This window comes from Melospiza melodia, chromosome 11, assembly GCF_035770615.1.
Source record: "Melospiza melodia melodia isolate bMelMel2 chromosome 11, bMelMel2.pri, whole genome shotgun sequence".
Lineage (NCBI taxonomy): Eukaryota > Metazoa > Chordata > Aves > Passeriformes > Passerellidae > Melospiza > Melospiza melodia.
The window spans coordinates 30,393,986-30,409,108 of NC_086204.1; the positions used below are offsets into that span (position 1 = coordinate 30,393,986).

At 51.6% G+C, this 15,123-nt stretch overlaps 1 protein-coding gene across 4 annotated transcripts in view; it reads left to right on the forward strand.

The window, feature by feature from the left end:
- The window catches only part of PDE4B (phosphodiesterase 4B), a 176,094-nt gene that overhangs the window by 109,462 nt on the left and 51,509 nt on the right, over nt 1-15,123 (forward strand). For all 4 annotated transcript variants that reach the window (XM_063166284.1, XM_063166285.1, XM_063166287.1 and 1 more), the window contains 4 exons: nt 4,894-5,088; nt 6,992-7,028; nt 7,116-7,186; nt 11,482-11,531. In XM_063166284.1, coding sequence (XP_063022354.1) covers nt 4,894-5,088; nt 6,992-7,028; nt 7,116-7,186; nt 11,482-11,531 — 353 coding nt within the window. The remainder of the gene's footprint in view (nt 1-4,893; nt 5,089-6,991; nt 7,029-7,115; nt 7,187-11,481; nt 11,532-15,123) is intronic.

Here is a 15,123-nt window from a genome sequence, read left to right on the forward strand (position 1 = left end):
CTGAATCTACCTTCTTTTAACTTCCAGCCATTCCCTGTGTCCTGTCCCTCCATCCCTGTCCCCAGCCCCTCTGCAGCTCTCCTGGAGCCCCTTCAGGCCCTGCCAGGGGCTCTGGGCTCTCCCTGGATCCTTCTCCTCTCCAGGTGAGCACCCCCAGGTGTCCCAGCCTGGCTCCAGAGGGGCTCCAGCCCTGCAGCAGCTCCATGGGTTCCTCTGGGCTCTCTCCAGGTGCTGCTGATGTTGTCCCCAGGGCTGGGGCAGCTCTGCAGGTGGGGCCTCACCTGGATAAAAAAGTCAGGAGCCACAAGAGGGACAAACCCAGCAGAGGGGTTTGAACTTGTAAGGGGTTCCTAAGAGTAACAGTGTTTTCCCTAAGTGGGAGAAGGTCGGGAGGGGAAGAAGGTCAGTGATGCCTGTGGAGCTGTGAGCTGTCACCCCGAGGAGCCCTGTGCCCCTGCCAGGGCTGTGCCTGGCTCCCTGTGTCCCATCCTGGGCCATTGAGTGCTGATGGTTTCAAGCACAGCCCTTTCCACATGGGAGATTATTTAGGAAAAGCAGCAAGCTGTTCAGATAATGGGGAACAGGTGCACAGCAGTAGAGAGCGGCCAGGCAGTGCAAGGAACAGCAGTTTTCCTTGTTCGTGGTTCTAAGAATCCTGAGGGATGTTTTGGTGAGACTCACAAATCTCAAAAAGGAGCTCTATAATTAACAAAGCCTGCCCAAACCTCTGGAAATATTTTGGAAACATTGATATCATGAAGGTGGTACTGTAGTTAGGAGATGGGGAGTAATCTCCTCAGGAATGACTCTGGGAAGGCAAAGCAGATGGTGAACCTTCTTGGAGAGTCAGTGCTATCATCCCCAGGAAAAGTGTAAATTCCCAACATAAACAAAAATCCTCGAGCCTGCCTGGTCTGCTGGGCTGGAATGTGTTTGTGTTTGTTACTCCAGAGCAAACTGTGGGGCTGTGCAGCTCTCATGGAAACCACTTGACTGGCAATGACGATTGAATGACTCTGAATTACATCCAAAGCGTGGCGCATTCCTGTTTCTCAATCCTTGTGCCAAATTTTGATACATTCCACGACTGCTGGTGGGCAATGCTAGTCCAGGGACATCGGTTCCTGAAGCTGGTGAAGGGTCTGGAGTGGAAATGTGAGGAACACCTGAGGGCACTTGGCTTGTTCCTCCTGGAGGAGCCTCACCAGGATCTGCAGCTCCTCCCGAGGGGCTGTGGAGGGACAGGCACCAATTTATCCTCTGTGACCAGGGACAGGGTCCCAGGGAACGGCTGGAGCTGTGTCAGGGGAGGTTTAGCTGGGATTTTGGGCAAGGTTCTTCCCCCAGAGAATGGTCCTGGCCCCGAGGCTGCCAGAGCAGCTCCAGGAGCGTTTGGGCAGGGATGCCCAGGGTGGGATTTGGGATGCAGGGCCAGGGGTTGGATCGATGGTCCTTGTGAATCACTTCCAGCTCGGGAGGCTCTCTGATCCTGTAGCTGTTACAGTAACACTGCAGCATTTGAGCAGCTGGAGGTTGCTGTTATGAATTCTCTTTGTTTGCAGAGTGACTCACGAAGCCTCGCTGTGTTTTACAATGATTTCTCCTGGCTCGCCGTTGTCTGCTCATACCGCGGCTCAGGCGCAGCTTTGCACAGGTCCGGGGCCGGTGCCCGCTCGCAGCTAACTCCTGCCACCTGCCGTCTCCTTCCTCTCGCTTCCCTGAGATCCTGGCTTCTTTGGGATGCGCGGGGATCGGGGAGCGGCCGCTGCTCCCCGCTCTGCGCTCCCAGCTCCTGCATCCCCAGAGAGCCGGTACGGGCAGCCTGCAGAGCCATCCCGGGAAAGGCACGGGCAGCCTGCAGAGCCATCCCGGGAAAGGCACGGGGAGCCTGCAGAGCCATCCCGGGAAAGGCACGGGGAGCCTGCAGAGACATCCCGGGAAAGGCACGGGCAGCCTGCAGAGCCATCCCGGGAAAGGCACGGGGAGCCTGCAGAGCCATCCCGGGAAAGGCACGGGGAGCCTGCAGAGACATCCCGGGAAAGGCACGGGCAGCCTGCAGAGCCATCCCGGGAAAGGCACGGGCAGCCTGCAGAGCCATCCCGGGAAAGGAAGGCCCCCTTCCTTCCTAGCCCCACACTGCTGGGAGACAGCACTGCCTGGGCTAGGGCCCATCCCACCGGGATGGTGGAATCACTCCGGAAAGGCCTCCAAGATAATCAAATCCATCCATTCCCACCTCCATGTCCCCAGGTGCCACATTTGCACAGCTTTAAATCCCTCCAGGAATGGAGACTCCACCACTGCCCTGGGCAGCTCTGCTGGTGCTGGTGTCACCTTTCCTCCTTTGGAGCCTGTTCGACTCTGGCAGGGCTCAGTTCCCTGGAATCCCTTGGTGCGCAGGGATTTCCCAGTACTGGGAAATGTTGGTAAATAGGTCTGATAACACAGGTTGGAGTCAGGCAGGGAATGCTGGCAGCTCCTGCATATCCTAGAGAGATCTCTTATGAAGACAGAGATTTCTGAAAGATTTTTAGGGACTTTAGATATCAAATTTCTGGCCCATATGTTTAGATAACACAATTTATATCACAAATGGGGTGTCTCGCTGTGAGTGCTGTTATTTGGGGATAAATTGGAATGGAAATTTTGGGGGTTTTGTGCTTTGTATTCTGCCATCCTTACTTCTAAGTGGGCAAATGCAGCTTTTTTTCCACTTGGACAAAGCCTGTGGGGTGTGCAGACTGCAGAGAGGATCTCACAGTCTTTACAGTGTTCTGAACACAGTGATGAAGTTTTTCCAGCAAAGCTCAGCAGTTAATTTCCAACAGAAAAAAAATAGTGGGAAATGCAGCTCTGAGACAGCAACTTTACAATCCCACTGAAGTTCTTACTAATTCCAGCAAGTGTTTGTTTGGGGGATATTTTGGCATCAGGGCACAGTTCCAGGTGGGTGTTGTGCAAACCAGGAGCAACTGGTGACAAACACAAGGTCTTGCTCTCTGTGTCTCAGGTCACATTTTCCTAACATTGGATCATCCAAAGGGAATATTTTCCCATATTCCAGTTCTTGTACCTATTAAAAAGCAGTGCCAGCAGAGTTATTCCTGGGTTTGAGGATCTTGCTCACAGGCTGTACCTCTGGGAGTGCCTGTTCAGTCCAAACTCTGGGATCAGTCACTTTTTGGGGAATTTTCTGTTAACTTGTGGCTGAGCACATGGGTGGCTGAGTGCTGGATCAAGGCCAAGGAAAAGGAGCCTGAGGAGCACTGGTGTGGCTGCACATTGAACTTGAGGAAAGGAATAAAAGCACTTTTCAGTTGGACTAACCACGTGATCCGTACGGCAGCGTGCCAGGTGCTGGAACGGGGAACAGGGGAAGTGGGCAGCAGGAGCTAGAGCAGCCATGGTGTTCCCAGCTGGGCATTGGCTGTGGAGGCTTCTCATCAAGGCAGCAGTTCATCCCAGTGATGTAGAAATCTGAAAAACTTGCAGGATCCAGGCAAGTTCAGGCGTTCATACTTTATGTGCTCCTCCTGCCGCCGTTGAAGCTCTCTCTGCAGAGAGGAGGGAGAGCTGGGGTCTTCCCTGCCACTGTGCTCAGGGAATCTTCTGGATTAAGGAGTGGAGGGGTGGGGAAAGGCACAGCAGGAACCACAGCCCGGTGTCCTGGTGGGGCAGCATCCAGCATGGGACAAAAGCTGACTTCCAAAGGCAAGGAAATTCCTCCTGAGCGTGGCCGTACCTCACTTGGCTTCCCGGGCCGTGGTCACACTTCTGGTGTTTCCATCAGGCCAAAGGAGGCCAACCTGCTCATTTTCAGTGTTTATGAGGGGTGTCATTGCTGGAGTGGCCAGGGTGACTTCAGCCACGGGTCACAGCAGCCAAGCTATGAACCACAAGAAAGTGGATGTAAAATGGAAAAGGTGACAAAAAGTTTGGTGGTTTTATTTAGTTTTTAAACAGCCCTTCATTTTACAGCACAGCTGTTTAAAATTCACTGAAGTGATACCTTGAATGGATAAAACAAGGTTTGGGCATCCAGCTCCCACAACTGCCAAGTGCTTGCAAATCTTACAGGGTTTCAAAAGCTTGGCTCCGGAGCAGATGGGAACAAGGCTGGGCTGGAGAGTGCTGTCATGTTGTGGTGCCTTTAGTCCCTGTTGTACTCATAAGACTTGGAGTGAGGTTTGGCAAATTGAACCCCTGGGCTTGTGCAAAAGGCATTGAGGGTGGAGTGGGGTGTTTAGAATAATGGAATCCTGGAATGGTTTGGGCTGGGAGGGAACTTAAAGCCCATCTCATGCCATGGCAGGGACATCTCCCACTGTCCCAGGTGCTACAAGCCATCTCCAGCCTGGCCTGGGCACTGCCAGGGATCCAGGGGCAGCCACAGCTGCTCTGGGCACCAGTGCCAGGGCCTGCCAGGGATGGATTCTCCGTCATCTCTGATCTGTCCCTGCCCTCTTCAGCTGCTGCGTGCTCATGCTGAGAGCTGTGCTGAGCCGCTCAACATCCGTGCTGAAGGAAGCATGAGCAGAGGCAGCCAGCACAGGAGCCTCCGGGGTAAATGTTGATGGTCACACAGGGTCCTCCTTGCACTCGGGAGAAACTCGGGGTCGGTGAGTGGCTCTGATGGCCGCAGGCCGGTGACACGGTGGCAGCTGTGCTGAGGTGGCACGGTGTGAGCCACGGTGAGGTGATGCAGTGAGCTGTGCTGAGGTGACATGGTGGGAGCCGCCCTGAGGTGACACGGTGGCACAGAGCCACACTGAGGTGACGCGGTGGTAGGGAGCCATGCTGTGACACAGTGGCAGAGAGCCACGCTGAGGTGACACATGCTCTGCGAGCCCTCTTGTGGCAGCGTGTGACCCGCGGTGTGTGTTCCGTTCGCAGCTTCGATGTGGAGAATGGCCCGTCGCCGGGGCGCAGCCCGCTGGACCCGCAGGCCAGCTCCTCGTCGGGACTCGTCCTGCACACGACGTTCCCGGGCCACAGCCAGCGCCGGGAGTCGTTCCTCTACAGATCCGACAGCGACTATGACCTCTCACCAAAGACCATGTCCAGGAACTCCTCCCTCCCGAGCGAACAGTAAGCACCAGTTCAGCTCGTGTTCTGCACTCTCCTACAGCTCTCTGTGCTGCTCTGATCCCCAGAGCTCTGCTAGGAGGAGCTTATGGGTGGTTCTGGCACATTCCATAGCTGGAATGCACAAAACAGGTGCTGATCCAACATCCTCTCCCATCCCATCCCATCCCATCCCATCCCATCCCATCCCATCCCATCCCATCCCATCCCATCCCATCCCATCCCATCCCATCCCTCGAACATTCCCATTTTCTCCAGAATTTAGCAGAAGAGCTTTCAAAGCCATGTCCTGGAATAACAGATAAGTTATGCTGTACTTTTATTTACAGTATTGCCGTTCCCCATCGTGTTTTGGGGCTGTTCCCAAGAACCAAAGGGAAAATGAGACAGATGGCTAAGCTTGAGAGGATCGATACCCACAGAGTGTCCTGGATTCCCAGCCCCTCATTTTGAAAGGCACATTTTGAAGTTTTGAAGCGGCCATTCAGCTATAAAAAAAGTGCTCGTTAAACAAAGTTGAGCTGTTGCGAAAATTTTGTCACGGAATGGAAATCTGAATATTAGCCAGATCCACGAGAATTCTGCGAGAAAATATTCCTGCTGAGTTAAAACTGAGTAAATATTTATTGGAGGAAACACTCCAGATTATGCAAATAGTGTTTCGTGTAAAGGGTGGATTGTAACAATTCCCAGCAGTGTGCTGGGGTGGGGGAATGCCATAATTTCCCCCAAATCCATGGCTGTCTGCAGCTGAAGTGTCCATCCACCATGGGCATCAAGGCTCTGTTAGCACTGGGACAGAGTCTCCATGAGCAGGAGACAATTTTAATTAAATTTAGGCTTAATAGCACTGATACCCGAGTGAAGATGAAGGGATGACCTCTGGCAGCACAGCAGGGACAATTGCTCTTTGGAGGGGTCCAGCACTGGTGGAAAACTCTCCAGAGGGTCCTGGAGCTGGCTCTGCTGCCCTTGCTCAGTACATCCTGTTATTAATTATGAGATTAAGAATAGAATTGACCAAAATGTTGTTTCTAAGAGAGCCTAAAGGGGCTCCAAGAAAGCTGGAGCCGAACTTGGGACAAGGAATGGAGGGACAGGAAATGGGGGAATGGATTTAAGCTGAAAATGGGTAGATTTAGTTGGATATTGAGAAGGAATTCTTTGTCAAGAGGGTGGGCAGGCCCTGGCACAGAGTGCCCAGAGCAGCTGTGGCTGCCTCTGGATTCCTGGAAATGTCCAAGGCCAGGCTGGGTGGAGTTTGCATCCACCTGGGGTACTGGAAGGTGTCCCTGCCCATGGCAGGGGTGGGACTGGATGGGCTTTAAGCTCCCTCCCAAGCCTAACCTTCCAATGATTCTGTACCCTACCATCTCTCAGTTAGGTCAATCATACAGAATGTTCCATACACGCTCAAGTGCCATAACTAATACCAAAAAAAAAGGCAAAAAAAAAAAAATCCCTCTTATTGCTGGTATATTTTGCTCACAACTTCTGCTCAAATCTTCCGTGATGAAAACAGCCAGACAAAACCCGGCGTCTGAACAAGGTTAGAGACTGCGACAGAGATCAACAAAAGCCAGGAAATTCAAAGGTGACCTTTCCCCGCACCACTACGGTTGGTTTTTTTCCACCGCGGTGCAAGTGTGAGCCTTAACTTTTGAATTTCCTGGCTTTTATTGCCTGGCGTTCTCAGACCGAATGCTTGCTGCAGCCGGTTGTTTTGGATATACACGGTGACCTTTCCATTAGGAACAAGCTTTTATGTGGTGTTAACTAAATGCTGCGTGGGTACGTTCGTGAGGAAAACCCTCTCAGGAAAACGCTCCTTCCCTGAGGTGAATTTCACTTTGTTTGAAGGTAAATTTGTACAGAAATTTATATATTTTTCTCCGTTTTTCCTTAGGCATGGCGACGACCTGATTGTCACACCTTTTGCCCAGGTGAGTTGATGGCATATTGGCCTCTGAAATAGTTTTTCTAAAGCATTAAAGCGGAGAAGGTGACACCTGCGGTTTTGTCTCCCTCAGGTGCTGGCCAGCCTAAGAAGCGTGAGGAACAACTTCACGCTTCTCACCAATTTACACGGCACCTCCAACAAGTAAGCCTGGCTTTTTAAGCTCCTTTCGTACACAAGAGGAGCCGGCGGGGCCCGAGCAGGGGCGGCGGGGCCCGGGGAGCGGCAGGGCCGGGGAGCGGCAGGGCCCGGGGAGCGGCAGGGCCGGGGAGCGGCGGGGCCCGGGGAGCGGCGGCCACGGTGCCTCCGGCTCCGCCATGGCCTCACGGCTCCGCCGCGGTTTGCGCGGGACGCCAGGGGGCGCCGTCTGCCCTCCCCTCATGGCGTCCATCCCCTCATTCCCTCATGCTCTCATCGCTCCATTCCCTCACCCCACATTCCCTCAACGCCTCGTCCTCTCATCCCCTCATGGCGTCCATCCCCTCATGCTCTCATCGCTTCATTCCCTCACCACCTCATCCTCTCATCCCCTCATCCCCTCATCCCCTCATGGTGTCCATCTCCTCATCCCCTCATGTTCTCATCCCTTCATTCCCTCACCCTTCATTCCCTCACCACCTCGTCCTCTCATCTCCTCATGGCGTCCATCCCCTCATGCTCTCATCGCTTCATTCCCTCACCACCTCGTCCTCTTATCCCCTCATGGCCTCCATCCCCTCATCCCCTCATGGCATCCATCCCCTCATCCCCTCATGCTCTTATAGCTTCATTCCCTCACCCCTCATTCCGTGACCGCCTCGTCTTCTCATCCCCCTCATCCCTTCATCTCTTCGTCCTCTCCTCCCCTCATCCCCTCATCCCTCAGGTCCTCCCTGAGGAGCAGGCATTGTGTTTCATTTTGTGCAATGTCCATTATGAATCATGGGGGCAGTTTGGGGCCCCACGCCACAAAAAAAACACATTGAGGGGTTGGAGAGTGAGAAAGAAACAGATCTGGGTCTGGAGGCCCAGGAGAGGCTGAGGGAGCTGGGCAGGGGCTCAGCCTGGAGCAAAGGAGGCTCAGGGGCCCTTGTGGCTCTGCACAGCTCCTGACAGGAGGGCACAGCCAGGGGGGTCGGGCTGTGCTCCAGGGAACAGGGACAGGAGCAGGGGGAACAGCCCCAGGCTGGGCCAGGGAAGGTTTATTTGAATATCAGAAAGAGTTTCTTCACATAAAGGGTTCCCCAGCCCTAGCACGGCTGCCCAGGGCATGGGTAGAGTCCCCATCCCTGGAGGGATTTAAAATCCCTGTGGATGTGGCACCTGGGGACACAGGTCAGTGGTGGCCTTGGCAGTGCTGGGTTGGACTTGGTGATCTCAGAGGTCTCTGTCAACCTAAACAGTTCCATGATCTTTGTCATGTGGCCACCTTGGCTATCCCAGGCATTCCATAATGGTCCTGCTCTGCATTTCCACCGCTGCTTCACAAAGCAATAATAATCCCAGAATTGTCCCGGTTGGAAGGGATCCAGCAGAATCAAGGCCAACTCTTAATTGGCCCGCAGAGGGATCAAACCCCCAAAGGTGGTGTTATCAGCACCAGGCTCTACCCAACAAAGCTTATCTCACATGAGCAGTTCATGGCCAAAGGGCACCCCAAACCTGGAGCTCTGGGAACAGCAAGGATTTCCCAGAAGTGGCATCCTGGAGCTCAGCTGCCAGAGGGCTGCCCAGAGAACTGAATCCTACATCACTTCCTTTGACACTGATTGCTCTGAAGGAGGAAGGTGATGCACTCAGGAGGAGGATGTTGTTTTTCCTACCTGCTGAACAGGAGAAACCAAACAAACTCCTTTTTAGGCCTTTGTCCGGAACCACCGTTTCCCCTTGGCTATTTATACAGAGCCAGTCATCGTCATCCTCTGGCCTGCTGGGCCCCAGAGAGCTGTTCAGCCTCAAACCATCATCACTCATTCCTGACGAGGTCTGCTGTGCACCCACCCGTCCCACTGATCCTTCACTGGCTCCAGAAGGGAAGGATGAGGATGAGGATGAGGATGTCCCCAGTGGGACACCACGGGCTCGCTCCACTCCAAGTGTGATTGGCATCACCTGGTGTCCACCACAAGCTCATCATCTTTATTTTACATAAAGCCCAGCATTTTATCTGGGCGTGAGGTTTTCCCTCCTGTTGATTCCTGTTGGCAAATTTTGATGGGAAGGAACTGCTGCATTCCAAGGTGGAGGTTAATGAAAACCCAGATGGTTTAAATATTCCTTTTTCATAAGCTTTGCTTTTTTGGAAAGCTTGGGCATTTTGGCTGTTCTTAATGAGGAATCTGAAATTGGACAGGGCCGGAAGGAAGCGAGGGTGTAACCTGTAGGACACACAGGCATCTTACAGTGTCCTTTGGAAAGCATTCCCAGATTTGATTGAGGTATAAAGTGTTTGCCTGGCCAAAGTAAAAGTCATTAAATCTTTAAACTATCCCATGCCAAACATCCCAGTCCATGGTGGAATGTGCTTCCAGGTGCCGTGGAGCTTCCTGCACAGTTTCCACAGAGCTCTGCTGGGTTGCAGCCATGCTGCCAGCTCATGATTTTATCATCTGTCTCATGATATGTGACATTTTACTTAAACTTCTGCTCTGGGCATCATGAGAATCTCAGCTTTCCTTTACCCCTTCTTCTCCTCTCTTCTCTTTTTGCCTCCTCCTCCTCCACCCCTCCTGGCCCGAGCAGAGAAAAAGAGGATGCTGTCCCACATATTTGCTGGAAAGTATGAATGTTAAGGCCTGCAGGAAAAAAAACAACTGGCAGTCATATTTTTTGGACTTTAACGTCAGGGTTCTTGAGGCAGTTTCCTGATTGGAAAAGAGGAGAGGATGATTAATGGCTTTGGAGTGGCGGAGTTTGGCAATCGCAGCGCAGGACGCGGTCGGGAAGCATCCGGAGCCGGCTCGGTGCGATGCCCTGCGGCGGGCGGGACGGAGCGGGCAGCGGCAGCCGGGCAAGGACAGCGCTGTCAGAGCTCTTCCCCCCCTGCCCGCAGAACAGGATGGGCACACGGCCCCGAGGGTGGCTCCGGAGCGGGGAATAGCGCAGGGAGCAGCGGCTGGTGCCTGCCCACCCCCCAAAGGCATGTCAGCGCAGCTCGGCGCTTGGAGATCCCTGAGCTTGGATCCCTCTGCTCCGCGCTGTCCCTATCGGGGAGTTTCTGTTTTTTAGAGATCTCGAGATTTGGCTTTTCAAAGGCTCAGCAGAGGCAGGTCGGGGCACATTTGCCGGGAGCTGAGCGCCCAGCGCGTGTGCCCTGTGCTGAACCCTTCAGAGAGGCCGGGTGCTGCTCATGCTGCCAGAACAGCCTTTGGATGCCGGGGAGGCTCGGGCTGGGAGCGGGGCTGGAATCGCGCTCCACACCTCACCTGGGCAGCGGGGCCTTCCCGGAGCACTTCTGAAGAACCCCCCGGAGCAACAATTGCAGCACAATTGAGCCGCTCTGCCTGCTTTGATTCCAGCTTCAAAGCGGAGCTGGCGAATAATGGATGTTGCAGTTCAGTGGCTGACTCCGAAATTTGGGGTTAGGAAGGAGGTTGGCGAAGGGAGAGTGTGGGGAAATCTGGCTTCAGTTAAAATGGATCTGAAACTTCTTTGGGGAAGCAGAAGCCCAAAGTTTCATTTTTGGTCAGCCTGAAGGACTGCAGTCAATCCAAACTGAAGTGTCTTGATTTAGGTGTCAACTCTTTTTAACTCCTTTAGAAAACAAGTCTCTGATGATGGTTTCAGCTTGAAAAAGTAACAGTTTTGTTTGGCAAGTCTCACAGGGAGCTGTGTTGACATTTGGAGGGAATCTGCACCTTTTTCCAGTCAGACCCTGTTGGCTTGACTTGAACCAATTTTTTTCAAATAACTTTTGGCCCCTCCAAAATCCAGGAATTGCTGCTGAGATCGTTGGTCAGAGTCCAGGAAGTGTCCTTCAGCTGTCTCAGAGCTAAACAGTAGTGACTGCAGCATCCTCTTCCTCACTTCAGGAGCAATTCCAGCGTTAACTGGAGGGTTTAAAGGCATATTTCTGACCTTACCTGTGGCATTGCCTTGCAGCAGTTTGGCATCACTGCAGGGTCCATTCCAAACTCTGTAGGGAAAAGCTTTGTGGGAAAAGGCCTTGGCCATGGGGGAACTCCAGAGCCTGGCCCTTGCTGCCTTCAGGGATGTTTTGAGCACGAAGTTGCAAAGGCAGCAGGGGATGGTTCCATTTCTCCTCATTTCCAGCCTCTGGAGCAGGCAGAGAGCAGCCATCTCTGGCTTTTCCTAACAGATCTGTCAGTGCTGCTCAACAAATCTTTGTGAAATGTTTGGGGCTTTTTGGGACAATAGAAAAGGATTTTTAACTGGGGGAGCTGGCAGGGTTTGCAAAGATAAAATCCCACCGCTGACAGAGAATTCTTGTTCCCTCCTAGGAGATCTCCAGCCACGAGTCAGCCACCTGTCTCCAGAGTGAGCCTGCAAGGTACGTGTGGGATGTGGGGATGGCTGCCAGGCCAAGGGCACACAGCATTTATTGCCCAGTTCTGCTCACAGCTGCTCTCCTGCCCCCTCCCCAGTGCAAGTCTGCAAAACTCACAGGGGAGAGCTACCAGGCTGCAAATATTGTTATTTTAATCGTTTGGTTTGGGGTTTGTGCTGGTGCATTAGCGCAGGAGATGAACACGATTTTGGTTTGATAGTCATGGCCACAGTGGCTGCTGTTCTTGTGAGTCCCTGTGAGCACAGGCCTGGACAAGCCCCAGCCCACGAGCCCTGAACAGGCTCAGGCACAGCTGGGTCTTTTTTTTATTCTGTTTATTTCAGTTTGTCTCCATGTGATCTGTGTACTCAAACCTTTCCTGGGTGAGACTCCCTTGCCTTCCTGCTGGGAAAGGAGGTGCCAGGGCAAGGTGGGGTGGGCAGCACCGTGAGGGCTGCTCGGGCAGGGGAAGGACAAGGGTGAGCAGCAGAAGCTGATTAGCTAGGACAGGTTTATTTGCTTTGACACCTGGGTTCAGCCAGGCTGAGGGGCTGTAGAACCCTGCTCAGCATCAGAGCTGGCCCTACTTGCACTAATTCAAAGGTTGCTCTGGAGAGAAGGAGACAAGATTTGGATCAGTGCCCATTTGTAAGGTTTAATCTCAGCCCTTCCAATAATTACATGCTTGGAGGGACTAATAAAGCTTAATTTTCACAGCATGTGAAGCCTGGATAACTATCATTTCCTCTCCTGCTGTGTGTTATTTATTCTCAAGGGACACACAGAGTCCTGGACACTTCCAGGTTAGGTTCCTCCAAACTTGTTAATGGGAGATGGAAACCTCTGATTCAAAAACAAAACTGGACAACACAATTTCAGACTCCTTCCCTTTCTGTCACAGCCAGCAGGAATGCAGCTCATCACCTGATCTAAGGCTGGGTCTAGCAAAGCTTTGAATTTGTGCCTGTGTGAAAAAAAAAAAAAACCAAAAAAACCCATGGAAAATTTCCTAGGCCTTCAATGAATCTGTTTATGTAAGTTAGACAGTCTAATAATGAGGAGAGAATGCCCTTCCAGGAATTTTTAGGTTCGTTTTCTTAACACTTTCCGTGGAAAAAGTTGCTCTCAACTTTTTAACACTTTGGGCATATTTTTCTACACTATTTCCAATGAGAGCTGTAGGACACTTGGTACTTTTTAGCTGATCCAAGCTTCTCATGCTGGGAATATATGAGAATTCCTTTAGTAATGAAGTGTTTGACACACAGAACTGTAGAGCAAGTGTTGTGTTACCTTGTAAAGGCTGGATTTGTGGCCCCTCAAGTAAATAGGTTTTTAACCATGAATCTTAGCTGCTTTTAGGTGAAATCTTCAAGTAAAATTTTTAAACGTGAGTTGGATCATTGCAGCTGTGGTAAATTGTGACACTTTGTAGGTAAGAAGGAGATGCATTTTTGAGATTAATAGGCAGTTGTGTGATTTCCTACATAAACCAGCCAATATTGGCATTATTGGTAGAAAACCCTGGGTTCTTGGTTAAATTCAGGTCATTGCCTTCCTCTGCCTCTTCACAGCCACTGTCACACTGACTTCCTTTCCAAGCAGCAAAAAACAGTCACAACCCTTGACTTTCTAAGGAAGTTTCCATTTAATTCAGCAAGAACAGAGATTTTTAAGAAACTTTTTCAGTGTTTGCACCTTTTTTTTCCCCCGTGGATGGTTCTGCTTTGGAAATGATGAACTGAAGGAGAGGTTTTCCTAGCAGAACCCTTCCAGTTCTGTGCCAGCGGCTGAGAGGATGCAGAGTGTTTTTCCTGAAGGTTTTGCAGAAGGAAGCAGTCGTGTTTTGATTGGGACCAGGCTGCTTCACATCTCTGCAGATGAAAGACTGTGTTTGGAATGGCCTGGGTTTAGATTCGTGAGATTTGTTGAAGCTGGGAATTTGATTTTAACCCTCCAGTGTCACCCGTTGATTCACGGCTTTGCCACAACGCACTGACATCACTGTGAGCATCTTGTGGATGTCTGCTTTGATTTGTCATTAACGGGGTGATTTATATCCTGTTCTGAGAAATACAGAACTCAGGCCTTAAAGCAAACAGGGCTGCATTAATAAAATTACCCTGGAGGGAGGCAAATTACATCCAGCATTTGCACTGCAAGGAATACACGCCAGCTATTTACTCCAGCTGGAATATTCCAGGATTTTCCAAGCAACAACAGCCAAATCTGTTGCTGGTGTTGCATCACTGAGGACCCAGGCCCGTGGTGGAATAAATGAGCTGTGGTGAAATGAGGAAATTCTTTTTTTGCTTTCATTTTCTTTAAGCAGAAAAACTTTTGGCCGGGTTTTTCCTGGGACAAAGGGCTCTGAAAGGCACTGCTGGTGTCACTGTGTATTTCAGAGCTTTCTTAACCTTGCAAGCACAGCCAGAGAAGGAAGGGCAATATGGATTGAACATCCTGTGTTTTGTCCTTGGTATCAGCTGAAGTAAATCTGGCAGATTTTTCCTGTTATTTTGTTATAAGTGCAGCTCACAGGAACGCACAAAATCACTTTTATGAATTAACTGAGAAACCATAACATGGAAATACAAAGCCATAGCAAAAGTCCATCAGTCCTTAACGAGCTGGGCAGGATGGTGGGAGTGCTGTGGGTTCCTGTGGTGTGTGGCATCCCCAGCAGCTGTGCAGGGCCAGGGCTCAGCCAGCTCTGGGTTACAGGAACAATGAGGGACATGGTGTCACAGTGTCCCTGAGGGCTCTTTCTCCTGAGGTTTCTTTCTCCTGTCCCCCTTTGTTTGTGCTGAGCGTGGCCTCTGCCGCAGTTACTGCTGGTGACCTTTGTGCCACCTTGGGCTCAGGAATCGATCAGAGCCTTCCCTTCTGCCCCCAGCTCTCCCCTCCCCTGCCCCAGTGAAGGTCTGCAGTTCCTACCAATGATTCAACCAATAACACCTTTAACCAGCAGCAGGTCTGGCTTTCCCTGCTTGCTTTTGTTCTTTCTTCCATGTTTATTCCCCTCAGTGACCCTTATTCCCTCTGAATCGAATTGCCTTTCACAGTCCAAGCCTCTCATTCTTCCACAAATTTGGTACAAGCTTTTCCCAACCTGTTTTGCTCCCACGCCATCAGTCCTGGGATGGGCAGTGTTTTCCCATTCCTGTTTGATCCACTGCCACATTTAATGTCATCAGTGGTGACGGGAGCAAAGCACAGAGCTGTGGATCAAACAGCACTGAGTTTTCCCCTGACTGCGAGGGGTTTGTGGAGAGTCTTCTCAAGATGCCCTTGGATACTCTCAGCACTCACTAATGACAATTCTCCTCACAATTAATGATAGGCATTCTCCTCACAATTAATGATGGGCAGCTCTCACAATTAATGATAGGCATTCTCCTCACAATTAATGACACAACATTGCTGATCTGCCGCAGCCCCAGGCTTGTGGGGTGCTGCCCTTTGGGATATGTCACCTGCAGCATTTCAGGGCTCAGGGGATTAAAGCTTTGTTCAAATTCCTCTCTGGGGATGGGAGGGAAGGGTCGGTGTTTTTCTTCCTTGTGCCTTAGCTCTGCTTTCCTGTACCTCGGCA